This window comes from Ambystoma mexicanum, chromosome 5p (assembly GCF_040938575.1).
Source record: "Ambystoma mexicanum isolate Mex_15411 chromosome 5p, UKY_AmexF1_1, whole genome shotgun sequence".
Lineage (NCBI taxonomy): Eukaryota > Metazoa > Chordata > Amphibia > Caudata > Ambystomatidae > Ambystoma > Ambystoma mexicanum.
Genome location: NC_090930.1, coordinates 1335060413 through 1335075140, shown reverse-complemented (window position 1 = coordinate 1335075140; position 14728 = coordinate 1335060413). Strand labels below are relative to the sequence as shown.

At 44.8% G+C, this 14728-nt stretch overlaps 1 protein-coding gene across 1 annotated transcript in view; it reads right to left on the bottom strand.

Annotated features, from left to right (window-relative positions):
• MTRR (5-methyltetrahydrofolate-homocysteine methyltransferase reductase) overlaps positions 1 to 14728 on the bottom strand; it is a 983610-nt gene that overhangs the window by 353992 nt on the left and 614890 nt on the right. Inside the window, exon 8 of the mRNA XM_069613725.1 lies at positions 8036 to 8124. Coding sequence (XP_069469826.1) covers positions 8036 to 8124 — 89 coding nt within the window. The remainder of the gene's footprint in view (positions 1 to 8035; positions 8125 to 14728) is intronic.

The window sequence follows — 14728 nt, the reverse complement described above, 5'->3', positions numbered from 1 at the left end:
TATGGAGTACTAGCCTGAACTCAAACATCAACAGTACAGATTGCGAGCTCATTGACACAAACTATTAATGCTGTGCAACCAAGTCGAAACCAACAACTAACTAGCCAGCCAGGCAGCTCCACATGAACGCCATGTTATCCAACCTTTTCTTCGTCGAGGGGGAAAGGGTGGCTTGCAAAATAACTGTTAGGAGCATTCCTTTAGAGCATCTTTATATGAGAGTGACACTGTCCCAGTCCCAACAGCCTAATTTTTAAACTAGGTGTTCATGGGACACAGGAGTTCAACACAGCATCCATTATTAAGTATTAGCCTACATCTTGTTCAGCGCAGAGACGGTTAAAGAAACACCATGCTGACTCTGCCCAGCCCTACCAGACATAATTACAAAACTAGGGGAACACATTTAGAAACCGAAAAGAGCATATCAAATACATGCAATGGTTTAATTTTAACTGATGCCGGTTTTGGACGTTCGGCTTTTAACTAATACATATTAATGACCCATTTTTATAGTGCTAATAGAACATTACTTAACATCTCTAGATGGGAACGACTCTGTCCCAGCACTACAAGCCATAAGCACTAAACAAGGATTTCAAGGGTCACCTGAGATAAACATACTGCACATTATTAGCACGGCCTGCATTCACAGGGAATAAGGATAGGAACACATCTGAATGGGATTGACCGAAATTACGAAACAAGGTTTTCATGGGGCATGCGTCTTTACATGGCTCCAATTATTAGCGCTGCCTACCTTTATAGGGAATAGGGATGACGTGCCTCGAGATGGGACTGACCGTCCCAGGTCTAGTAGCAACAGCTAAAGATTCCCATTATTAAGCACATATCCACATTGTGTTCAGCACGTCAATAAAAAAAATATCACAGGGCTGACTTTGTCCCACCCTTCCCGGCAATAATTACAAAACGTGGTCAAAGCATTAAAGACAAACTAAACACGAGAGCAGAAACAATTGCCTTACAAGCTCTGCCCACCGCTCCCCTCATTATGGCTCATACCCGCAATGAGACCAATGGGGGAGACGTAGATAGGGCCCAATTACGAGTTGGCAGTAGAACCAGCCGGTAGGCGGCGGTCTAGTACCGTCCCCGTAACACTGTCTCCGCCGCCTGATATCCCGGTGCCACCATAATATAAGCAGTGGCGGAACTATAAATCCCCATTCCCGTGGAGTCCTATAGTACTTCACGGGAATGGGGGTACTGAAGCACTGGCACCTTTGCTAATGGTGCTTCAGTGCAAACACTGCCGGTAGGGGTCTGTTCTCCCGGCAGGTCAGGCCCGCTGAGAGTGCTGTGCTCCTGCCGGCAGACCCATAGTTTGGCTTCGAAAGGGTGCCGGTACGTTGCTACCGGCACCCTTATTTCCAGGCTGCCGGTAGTTGCTACCGACACTCTTATTTCCAGGCTGCCAAACTGATAATGAAGCCCATAGAGAGGGCCGTCCCTTGCCAATCCCTACTTGCTGCAGTGATGTTCTCACGAGTCACATGAGAGGTCAACATTTCTCCATTATTGGAGATTTACACATGGGCAGGGGACACCAACACCACCTCTACATGTGGTTGAATCAGATCTGGACCCATCAGCCATAAATACAAACGAGGTCCTCATAGGTCCAATATGGCTGCCTACCTTCATAGAGGCTGTGATGCCAATAGCCATCTTTATAGGTGCATAAAACACAGGGCAGACTATTCACCAGCTCTACCAGCCATATTAAATAATCATGAAAGACAGACACAAGAAAGCTGAAAGCACACATCAGTGGTTGCCAAGCCCTGCTCTTTGTGTTAAAGACCCAATTCCTTTCCACAAATGTGCGTAGGGGGAAGAGGGCTGTATTTATACCATTACGTTCAGGCATTAGTACTTTCACTGGGTATGAGGACACCTACATCTCTGTGTGGAACTGACTGCTACTGGCCTTTTAGTCGTAATTATAATAGAAGGTTTAAATGTGTCATAGGGAGTTCAATAAGCGCTACCAACCTTCAAAGGGATAGGGTTACCAACACCCATAGGAACATGCTCAATAACAAATCACGAAAGCAGTAAGGGGGCACAATAAACAATACATATCCCATTAAGTGAAAATAGTGGGCATGATTGAAATGTATTAAAAATACTTAGGCAGTTCTGAAACCAAGTTGAAACAAACGATGGACAACATTACTCCTAGCAGGTAATGCTTACTCTTTTCCATTGGCACACAATAAGAACATTTTTTGCGTTTGTATTTGTAGTGCGCAAAATCGGTCAAAATTAACTGCACCTCCGCACAGGTGGGAATAAGTCATTAGCTAAGTAGGAATAATTGAAAGAAAAGGAATAAATAACATCAATTGAAGAAGCGAGTCCTTAGAGCTTTAAGAAAAAGCACAACAGCATAATTTGACCGTACTTTGCTACACACGGTGGCATCTTGGACAAACCAATAGATATTGGCTAGCAGAGGTAAAAGTACCAGGTGGTTCAAAATCTATCCTCGGTTTCACCGGCAGCCAGTGTTGAGATCTGCACAGTTCAGTGATCGAGGCATATTTAATGCGACAGGGCTTGCATACATGCCCTGGGAAGGGGGAAAGGAGCGCGAGCCCAGCATTCTATGGTGTCTGAACAAGTGCAGGCCGACCAGCTTCTACCCCCTACTTACCAGCTCTGATGGCGGCAGTGGCTGGCCATGTCGATGTCGCAAAGTAGCAAAGTGGGGACCATCACCGGCGAGCCCAACGCTGAAGGAGGGAGGCTGGTGGCCCCAGTGCTGCAACAGGAGGCATGGAAGATATCCAACCACCAACATTAACTCATTGGGTGCAATCCTTCAGAAATGATGAAACGATGCCAAGTCCTTTTGCGATACACCTGCGATTTCTGATAGTCTACACAGTAAGGCGTCAAGTTTAACAGTATCAAATGCTGCTGACACATCTAACACAACAAGAAGTGTGCAGGTGCCCTCATCCGCACATTTCAGCTTGTCCTCCCATACTGCCAATAAGGCGGTCTCGGTCCCATGCGCTGGATGGAAGCCGGAACTGATAAAAATTCAGTGGATGAAGTTCCTCAACGTTGTTCTGCAATTGTAATGTGACCACCGTCCCAAGGTCGGATAGTTTTGCATGATCCCTGAGTCAAGGGAAGGTTTCTTAAGTAATGGAGTCACAGTAGGAGACTTCCGAAGCCCAGGAACTACCCTGTGAGAAAGGGAGGTGTCCCCAAAGACTATAATGAAGTCAGCTAAGTGAGAGGCGTGTCTTTGAGCTAAGCAAGCAGGCACAGGGTAAAAAAGACAAAGTTAGTGGGTTTCATTGCTTTAAGATCTAAATCTATAGAACCTAAGGCACCAGGAAAAAAAAATCAAAAGTGGGAGCACTGGGCATCATAACAGACTGGATAAGCAATGGAGCAGGCTCGATATTGTTCAGTTCAATCTGAATGGATTTTATTTCATCACTAAAACATGATTAAACCCGTTAGCCAGTTCAGTTGAGGGTACCATAGTTCTGGTCATAGACAAAGCATTGCAAAATCTACGGATAACGCTGAACAACTCACGTAAACGAAATAGCGATCTGTTTTTATCCAAAAAGGTAGATTTTGCTAAAAAAAAAAAAAAAAAGCTTTTTATAACAATTTAATGCTAGTTTGGCAGCAGAGAAACAAAATGTCTCTACGTTTCCTCCAGTTTTTTCAAGTCTGGGATTCTCTTGTTGCCAACGTCTGAATGCAGATGTGGGGGGGGACCAAGAATGTTTACATTTCTTAAATTGTCTTATTTGAAGAGAGGGACGGGAATTGGGAAGGGGAATTGCAAACACTGTGAAGATTACCCAAATTATAGGAAACAAGTTTTACATTAATTCCTGAGTAGGGGGTAATTGTAAGTGTAATTGGTTATTTATAAAGCGCTTAAAACCCAGAGGTTTCTAAGCGCGGATCTGGGGATCGAACCTGTGCTTCTCTGCCCCGTCTTGTTTCCAAGGCAGCTGCGTAGCCCCTGACCTATCCTCCCTAGACATTGAAGTGTCAATGAAGACCATAGATCCTGTTCAGTAATAGAGAGTTCTTTATCTCTATGAGACAACAACCGATCTGATGCACAAACAGCGCAAAGCGATGAAAGGGTTCCATGTAATGATATCGCTGTCATGAACGTCGCCAGGTTTTGGTGAAATTTTCCTGGCTACCAAAATTCTTTCCCCACATATTCTAGGAGGGGTATCATCATATATTATTTTCTCCAATCCTAGAATATTTGGGGAAAGTGTTTGATATATTGGAGGGTGCATCATTAATGCATTCATTTAAGAAAGTCGCCAACCTAGTGCCTTTTTTTGCGGTGACATTATTACCTGATACGGATGAAAGCTGGTCACAATCAAATGCAATAATCCTAGAAAAGTGATCAAACCAGTTATTAGCATTGTATTGAGGTATTCTGCACGAATCTCTTTATACAGGATTAGGTCGAGGCAGTGTCCTAAACGATGAGACTTTGCTGCAAATATATTCAAAAACAAGCACATTTGACTGCAGCACTGAAGTTAAAAACATGTACCATGCAGCAGGCAAATAAAACATCCTTTATAAAGCACGCTTCACAAATCTCTCTCCTGCTTAGAGAGTTCCATCCGCTTCTTGAAAATGGTTGTTTTCCCAAATGTATACGACCCATACCCCTGAGAGGACATCCATACTGACAATTTGTGTTTGAAGAAGAACCATTTCACTTGTTGTTTTGGTCATTCTTTTGTCCGTTTCCCTATCAACTATCTTTGACCTAAAGAAGATTAGTATGGCTGGTCTGTTGATCCCATCACATGACAAATGAAAGGGGGATCACATGAACATACTGCTAAGCTGCCCACTGCTCTGCTTTCCTAAGGAGGCCATTTAATTCCTTTTTATCTGGCCATAAGCCCCTGTTCCAAGGGCTGTAATGGCTGGCAGCCCAAGTTAACAGCACAAGCGAAGCAAGGGACATTAACGAGGGCTACAAGCCATTAACCCCTGTTCCAGACATTGGAATGGGGGTTTAAGGCCATTAGCGCCCCAGGTTACCAAACCGGTAACTCTGGTTGCTTAAAAATAGTATTTTCAGTCATTGAATGGGACGCCTCGCGCATCCCATTCAATGACTGAAAATACTGCCTTAAGATGGCTGCCATGGAAAGTGAGGTGAGGCTCTGTAAGGAGCCCCTCTTTCCTTTCCATAGAAGCTGGCAAGCTGCTGCTGCGGCCTGTGCCGCCGCGACCACAGGTAAGTTGGGTTTGGGAGAGCAGTGGGAAATGGAAAAAAAGGGGACAGAGGTGAAGGGAAGATGGCGGACGGGTGAACCAGCTATCAGGCAACTTCGAGCATGGGCAGAGATTGTAGGTTTGAGGCCTCGGCCCTAGCTACCTGATTGGCTGGTTCCCCCGCCAGGGTGCTAATCCAACTTACAAAATAATTTCACAAAGCACTGCACATCCATAGAAACGTTTCATGAATTGAAAATTGGTAACGTTTCCATTTCATAATAATTTCAGAATTAATTTGATTCAGAGAAATTATCTGGAAAGGCAAGATATAAATGTCATGCTTCTGCATCTCTGCCTCTGTGTGGCGCTGTTTTCAGACCCGCTCAGTGTTTTCTACCATCTTCAGAGAAGCCCCTAAATCATTATTTGACATTTCCTTTTCAAAATCTGTATTTCCGAAAATATGGACTTCAATTCCCATGGTGGACCTTGCGGCAGTTATTTCCTGGTTATTCATCTGCATCAGTGTTGGAACTACAATCCCCAGAAGCCGTAGAGATCAGTTCTACTTTCACCTTCCCAGGACCAGAGAGGGAGGAGGCAGATTACCTTCAGGTGTGCTGCTCCAGGTGCTGCTAATTACCCTGCTTCAGCACAGGGTAGGGCAGTTTTTAAGCAGCTGCCTGCAGGAGCACAGGTCTCTTACATTGAGTTCGCTCCCAGACCTTTTTGCCTTGAGCCACGATATTCTGCTGTTTCCTGTTGCCGTCAAATCCTGCTCCTGTTCCAGTGCCCGTTGCTCCCTGCCTGGCAGCTCTGCCACTCTCCTCTGCCCTGCTCCTCTGGGCTACCTGCCTTGCAGCCTGCTATTCTCATCTGCCTTCTGCCCTGCTCTTCTGAGCTTCCTGCATTGCAGCCCTGCTCCTCTGTTGCAGTCATTGTTCCCCGTCTGCAGCCCCTTGCTCTCTACCTCCTATTATCTGGCTCCCTGCCTGTTGTTCCTTCTTCCTTTGATTGAGTCTGTGTTTCCTGGCTTTAGCTTCCAAGTTCCAGTCCTGGGTTTCCTTGTATCCGTCTTCTGTCCTGCCCTTGTTATCCCACTTCAGAGCTAAAGCTTCCTTGTTTATCTGTCTTCTGTCCAGCCCTTGTTATACCACTTCAGCGCTACAGGTTCTTTGTAATCTGTTTTCTATTCTACCCTTGTTTTCTCACTTCAGAGCTACAGTTTCCCTGTTATCTGTCTTCAGTCCTGCTCTGGTTATTCCAGTCCAGATTTACAGTTCCTGATTACCAGTCTGCAGTTCGAGTCTCCTGTATTATTGCAAATAGATTATTTTCTACTTGCTTTTCCCTTTCTAAAGCTTGCATACTTGACAGCCTAGTTGTCCCTAGCTATTTTTGTTATGTTCGTGTGCTTCTGTTATTCCTTTGTTCAGAGTGTTTCCCAGCAGGCAATCTCTGCCCCTTCTCTTGTCTTGTTTTACTTGTAGTCTATAGTGAATTAAATTTAACAGTGTGTTGCGTTTGGTTCCCTCAGAGGGCATCCGCTGTAGGTTCCGGCTGGACCCATACCGGCTTGTCTCGTGTAAAGACACTCCTTGTTTTTGCCCTAGGGTCCAGACACAGAAGCCACTCCTGTTTCCCCTTTCCATGGGCTTACAAGGAGTGCTGCCTGTAAAAGTAACTTACACAGAGGCATTGAGCTTCCCTTATATCTGTGGGCAGTCTCTAGTCCAACCTGTGAATACACCCGTAGTGGTATTCCTCATTGTTTGTCCACTGCATGGTTCCCATCCCTTTTTGTTCACCATTGAGATCCGTCCTTTCTTCCTGTTCCGTCATTCTGAATTACCTTGCCTATTCTTCAGTCTTGTTTAGCTTCCTGTTGGGTGCTCTTACCTGCCTCCTTACATCTGCACAGCCACCCAAAACATACCTGGGTGCCCTGCGCAACTTATGACAATAAAAGACATGTTTTGGCGTGGCAAGTTGGCAAAGATACAAGGCCGGAAAGGAAATTAACTGATGAGAGAAGATTCCAAAGTATAAACATGAAACGTCTGAGATGATTATTGGAGGGAGCAGCTGGGAATAGAGCAGACCAGTGGCACAAGGTAGGGCAAGAAAGAACATATATAGATTTTAAACAATGAAACAAAAACATATTTCATGCAACTTTAAAGCAAAGTCAGCATATTGTCATCCATAGTGGAGAGATGAGAGGAGAAAGCAGTGGGAAGAGGTGGAACGGAAGCATTACATATAGTTTTCATTGGAGTAATAGACTAAGCGGGCCGTCCAAACATATGGGTAAATAAGTAATGCAGATGAGAAAAAAGTGTCACAAAAAAGCATACTTATTTACATAAAGGTTCTCTGTGCTATGGATTTGATTGTCAATTTGATGCTGATAGACATTAACGTCAGCTATTTCCCACGCTGCTGGGGCATAGCGTATGAAAAGAAAAGAAAGTTTAAATACCACGCCAGAGGAGTGCCTGTGTATTTATTTATCCAAGGTAAAAATGTGTTCATCAAATGCTTGTGTCTAGCAATATTGGGCAAAGTAGTCAGTCTACAGGTGCTTCTAGCCAACAAGGGCACATCATCAAGAATAAGTAGCTTAAATGTGGGATTATTCAGAGGTAGTTTTTAAATCTGAGCTAGGAGTAGAAGTCATGTTGAGTAAGTGTTGTCTTCTGCCTACTAATAGTGCCGATAACATATATACACTTTCATCATAACAAGCAAAGAAAGGGCATACCTTTTTGGGAACTGCTCTTATTTCAAGACACCATGTGAGAATGAACTGCAAATTATTAATTCCTGGTATATGTTGTGGAAGAGTTGCACCTGTAAACAAAAAGAGAAACAAAAGAATAGCAATTTTAGCAATATCATATAAAAATGGGCCACATATACACTTGCTTTGGAGTTCTTCTATCCCCCTTTCCTACCAATTGGCGAGGTATCTCGATCCACGGTACTCATTCTACTGCTCTGTACACCGATGTGGTTTCTAAACTCCTGCTCAGCCCCACACTACTCCTACACTAGTAGTGATCTAAATTATAAAGGTGAAACAGTCAAAACATGAACAGTACACATCCTTCACCTCTAAGGTAGCATGGTCTGAGGACAGGCTATACTCTTCAAGAGGAGTGTCAACCAGCCATAGAGCATCCAAAGCAATAGTACAGTATGTACCAAAATAATAGAAATGTCCAATTAAGGTTCTATGACAAATATGATAAAAACTAAAATGAAAGATAACCAAATAAAAACTCAAAGAACTGTGGTAGGTCAGAAGGAGGAGCCATATCAATAGATGCCATTTTCAAAAGGTTTCTTTTAAAAATAATAAAGAAAATGCCTAACGTTCCCTATTCTAAGAGTTTCCCTAAGTAACACAACTGAATTAGGGTGCTTGTCGTCAATAGTGAAGTCCAAAGTAAAAGCATGTCCTCCATCTAAACTTAAGCTGATCTGACACTACCACTAATACTAAACAACTAAAGATCAGGAGAAGGGCTCCTTATCCTGGATTGCTTTTCAACAAAGTTCTCCTAAATATAGTATCTTAAGACAGTCTCTTGCTATCTCTTGTAACAAGTTATTTTAGTTCTTTAAAGGGGCTTTTCCAAGCTTTTGCATTTTGGATTCTTGGCTTTTCCAATTCCTCTCTAGATTTCCTCTGATTCCTGATCGAGTCTCTGAGCATCTGTTGGGGCTCCCAACCATTCTGTCTTCTTTAAGACAACATCTTTTCTCAGAACAATCTTCTTTCCTGTTATTTATCTTCTCACTGAAAAAAATAGGCTGAGTCTTTATTTGTGTAATGCTCTGCTTGTGATCTTGCCACTCACTGGGACGAGTATGTGAAGACCCTGATTGGTTTACACTCTTCTTATTCTCTTGCCATTCACTGGGATGAATATGAAATGTCCCAAGTGATTTTCACTCTTCTTATAACCTTGCTGTTCACTGGGACGATTATGATGAGTCTCTGAGCGATTCCCACTTTTGGTATAATCTTGCCATTCACTGGGACAAGTATGATTACTCCAATCTTTATATTCGTTTTTCCGAAACACATCCCCATTTATCTTTCATGCCAGTTTCCCAGGGTCTCCCGCTCTCCCCTTTAACCTTTGGTATAATGGGTCTGCGCCACCGGCACATCGTTCTTCCTTGCTTCTGTTCCGTTTTCAGACAGGATGGCATCTCGGTTTTCTTCCCTTATCGGTAAAGAAAGAGATCTTCATACTCTGCCCTCCCTCGCCACCACCTCCCGCAAACTGTTCCCTCTGGTTCTCTTCATGTTGACAGACCTGCCTTGGTCCTTCCTTAGTGTGCTTCACTTTAGGGATATCAAGGCTGGAGCTCCTTTCCAGCCCTGTTCGAACATTCCTCCAGGGGCCAGCAGCCTCTGTAATTGTAACTGGTTACAATGGATAACCTCTCGCCAGCCTGTTCTCTAGGTAGTGCACTTTGGGTACTTCATTTCTCCTACTGTTTGCCGACATGCAAACCAGCGTTCTCCCGAGTTGCCAGCTTACCACTGCCAGCCGGTTTGAAACCGTTGGGACTCTCTTCCTGGTTCTCTTGGCCTTCCCACTTTTATAACGCCACGCAAGGACTTCCCCAGCTTCCCAATATAGTCCTTTCTTTGGTTTCTTCATCTCAGTGATTGACGGACAGGTATTCGTTATCACTCCTATGTTCTTACTCTTTACAGTACCAGAATGATACTTTCTTCTGTCGTTACATTACAATAACAGATATTAGAGGAGTCTGTCAATTGATAAGAGTTGTACTGGAGGTTTGAGGATGACGACAGGGGAGTTCTTCATTGGAAAGGGGGTCCTTATACCCAAGAGAGGAGTCTCCCCTGTGAGGACCTACTTACCACCACCCGAGGGGGAATGTTGCATAGCACGCTCACCTCCCTAGCCTCACTGGAAGAGGCTTCCCCCCCTTGAGGGAAGTGACTGAATCCCTTGATTTGTCAAAGAATTCACCCCTGTATTTTAATATACAGAACATGCAGACCTTTGGTTTATGACTTTGGGTATGAAGACAGGGGTATGCAGGCAATTGTCTTTGCAGTACCCCTTAAGATTATGTACATGGATTTGAAAAAGATATTTAATGGGGTCTTAATTGTTACAATGGCCCTTAAAACCAGTAAATGGAGATATAAACATTTTGCTATACCTTTTATTCGTGTTGTGTGGGCTCGACAGTATCCAGCCAGGCTTCTGGGTGATTTCCTGGTGCCAAGAGGGCATTAAGGCGTTTGAGCTGGTTCGATGGGAGGCAGACACGTGCAATTCAACAAGCATCAATTGGCTAGAGGCTTGAAGGAAGCTTGGAACAAGCAGCGATATGCAGATCCTCACTGTTTGACAGCTCAGTGGGTCTAAAACACTGTGATTCAACAGCCGGCTCCACTGGGTCCAATGATGTAAAGCTGTTCTGTAGCAGTGATCAGTTCAAAGGTGGTGGAGAACAGGCAGACCATGTCAAGCCAGGAGCTCAACGAGGTTAACAAAAACATAGAATGTACCTCTGTTGGGTCTTTTAGAGAGCCGGCAATCCGAATTGAAAGTGGTTTGAAGCTGTAGATAGAGCCCAAGGCAGCTCCTTGTGATCCTGGGGTGATCTACAAGGAAATGCAAGCCATTCTTATGCCTCCCCAACCAGGAATATTGTCAGATAACACTTTATGGTGTTCCACTTCCATTAGGCAGATTCCTGGGTCAGTTTTTCAGCAGCATGTCACTCTAAATATTCCCCTGAAGTGGATTTGGGGGGGGAGGGGGATGTGCACCCTCCGTGGAGATCCTTAGCTTCACCACAGTAGTTGGGGACATTCGGAAAACTGATTCCCCAATAAGGATCCAGAGAAATCCTTCTTCTAGAGAAGTCCAGAGATGATATAAGGGGGATGCACCCCCTTACATAGTCAATTTGCCACAGCGGATTGGTCAATTCCAAGTAAGGTGCCAACCCTTGCTGTTGTAAAAAGTGTTTTGCCTTCTGATGTCATCTCCCAGTGTGCATTGTCTGCCGGACATTAGGAGGGGTCATAGGAAGGAAGGTTAGCCTGGGCATTTTCAAGATGGCAGGAGCCTTCTTCTGTGCTCAGATCCCCTTCTGGACTAATTTACCCTCTCTGTTTTATACGGTCTGCCAAAAATCAAAAACTCAAGTAACTATCTGCTTGGTGCAACATCCCCATTGTAGTGGCAGACCTTCCTTTTATGCACCAGGTCCCACCTGACCGCAGGTGCCCATTTTCTGTCTTATTGGGCAGGTGTCACCCAATATCTGCTCTTCGTGAAACCCTCAACCCCAGACAGCAATACAGAAATGTTCTGACAGCTGTACAAGTTTAAAGAAACCAGTTGAAAATAAAATGACATCAGATAGGTTTTGGAACGTATAATTGTACTGCACCATAGGCCACTATACCAAACTAGATATAGCTTTATATTGATATTTATCCAAAGTACCACCACCAGGCCTTGGGGGTAGACGGTTATGTGTAATTAGTATCATGGGTGACCAAAAGAAAAATACAAATAAAGGCAGCCCATGGCATTTGGGATATATGTAGTTCCAGCAGGGATCTTTTCAGGAATACTCATGTTATTCTCTGGCTACAATGTTGGCAAACTAAATTGCAGCTGCTATGTGTCAGTAGACTGGGCTCAGACAGATAACGCACGTATTATATTTTTTCAGCCTGAAGCATTCGAAAATGAGCCTGTTTTGCAGGGCTCACTTTCAGAGAGTGGACACAAGGATCATTTTACATTAACAAAAATAAAAAAAGCTTGGGCTCACACACCTGTGCAGATAGCATTCTTCTCACAACGCATGCTCCTATCTACCGACCACATATGTGCTCCCTCATTACAATATCACATTAGTCTTGATTGGAAAAGCCTGTTTCAGAGAAAGCAGCGATGCTGAGCAGGTGTGAACATTGAGGAGGAAATACAAATGAAACAGACCCTATATTTGTTGCAAATAAAAACAAGTTCTAGTACATGTTTATTTATTTATTGTTTTGATATATGATATTTTATTTCTATTGCGCTCGTACACAAGTGTTTCAGAGCGTGACAAGGCAAGGGAGGGGAACAGGGGAGAACAAACCAACGATCTTACTAGGCCCAGTGACATTGAGATCGTGCAAGTGCATGGGAAAGGGGAAATGTGCATGGAAGGGGGAGAGTGGAAAGTGCAGAGCAGAGGATAAACAGAAATAATAATAAATACAAATAAAATATTTAATGGAGCAATAAACAGGGGTAGTGCAAGTGGCAAGTGCTGCATTTACATCAGCAGAACCGGGTAAGTCTGAGAAGTGCATAAAAAGAAGAAAATTGGGGAATGGGGGATTGTATGGGTACAGATACAGTCCCCAGTGGAAGTGGTGGCCAGGAGGCAGTGCAGTAGGGTGGCAGGGTGAGCAGGTAACTGGGCCAAGGGGACGGAGTGTGGCCAGATGCACAGTGACAAGAGAGAGCAGATCAGCAAGGGAGAGGGGGAGCAAAGGCAGATGCAAAGAGGAAGGTCTTGAGGTGCTTCCGGAACCGGAGATGGTTCTCCTCAGGTTTTAGAGTGGCAGGATGGCTGTTCCAGAGGGAGGCCCCGGCCAAAGACAGATCAACCCACGCTCGTTTCTTTGAGAAACGACTGACCCTGTGGGAGTTGGAGGTAGAGGAGTGAAGAGCTCGAGAGGGGAGGTATTTGCGGAGGGATAGCTGAAGGTATTTTGGACCTGGGCCACAGAAAGCCTTGTGGACAATGCAGAGGGTTTTTTAATCTTTGCATCTACTGGGAGCCAATGGAGAGATTTCAGAGCTGGAGAGATACAATCCCTTGTTCGCTTGTTAGGCACTTATACAGCAAGTACATTTTGTTTCAAAGCACCACATGGCAACAGGGAGGGGACATGGGGATGAAAAACATACAAAATATGTAAAAAATATTAAATAAAGTGGGGGACACAAACCTCCTATTCCTTGTGAGTGTTCGCTTTACACACAAAGAGTTGGTGCCAGAGGAGCGCACCGGTCTAGAGGGGGAATATTTAGTGAGAGAGAGTTGCAGATAGCGTGGTCCCCAGCCCCAGACAGCCTTGTGGTATTTGAATTTAATCTGTTAAGCTACCGGGAGCCAGTGAAGACTTTTTAGGGCAGGAGAGATAAGGTCCTTGGGCTTGAGACCAAGGATAAGTCTTGCTACACTATTCCGGATTAGCTGGAAGGGTCGCAGAGTGGAGAAAGGCAGATTCAGGAAGAGGCTAATGCAATAGTCAAGCCTAGAGAGAACCAGGGATCGGGTAACATGGAGCTTCTGGGGGAAGCTGCGAAAAGGTAGAATTCCTTTGAGAACGAAGAGCTGAAAGTGGGACTTCTTGGCAATGTCCTGAGTGTGACGGAGGAAGGAGAGAGAGGAGTCGAAGAGAATTCCAAGGTTTCTGGCTTCAAAAGAAGGAGCAGGCAGAAAGCCCACGGAGGAAGGCCAGAGTGAAGGGAAGAAGTGGGGAGCAGGGGTCCCAATGGGCAGGATCTCTGATCCACTGGCATTTTGGCAGAGATCATTAGAAGTGCACCAGGCCTGCATAGAAGATAGGCAGCCAGGGATGATGGAATGTGCAAGAGGGTCAGCAGGAAGTTTGAAGAAGAGTTGTGTGTCATCAGCATAACACTGGAAGTTGGGGGAGAAGGAGGAGGAGATTAGGACTGCCAGTTGAGTAAGGTAGATGTTAAAGAGCCAAGGCGAGAGGATAGAGCCCTGGGAGACACCACAGGTGGAGAAGTAGGAGAGGAGAAGGTGCCCAGGATGACTTGGGAGGAGAGGTCAGTTAGGAAGGTGGTCAGCCAGTCCAGTGCCCGCTCCGCGATACCAAGGGTGTCGTGGAGCCTTTGTATGAGGATGGGGTGGTTGACTGTGTCAAAGGCAGAGGAGAGATCAAGAAGTATGAGGACAGCTGGTGAGATGGAATCCAGGGATGCAGGTGTTCAGAAGAGAAGTTTCCATGCCTCTGGATGCTCGGAATCCAGATTGATGGCCGTGAAGACCACCAAAATGTTCAGTGTGAGAGTTCAGTTGGGACATAGCCAACTTCGACGAGCAGAGCAGCGTTAGCAGGACTTTTCCATATCTAGTATCAGGACACAGTTGGTCCTCTGTACAGTTACTCTTGTGACTCACCACAATCAACCAAACGGCTAATCTGAACCTCAGGCACCGATGGGACCCGGCCAGTCTGAATTTCTCCTCTAATTACTTTGAGGTGAGATCGTTCCATCTAAATTACGAAGCTATGCAAACGCATGAGTAGTAGCCAAAAGAAACTGTAACCATATATATATAATCTTTGTAGAAGCAGAAAGGTCCTACAAACCATTACGAAAACTGTCCTAGAGAAGGTGGC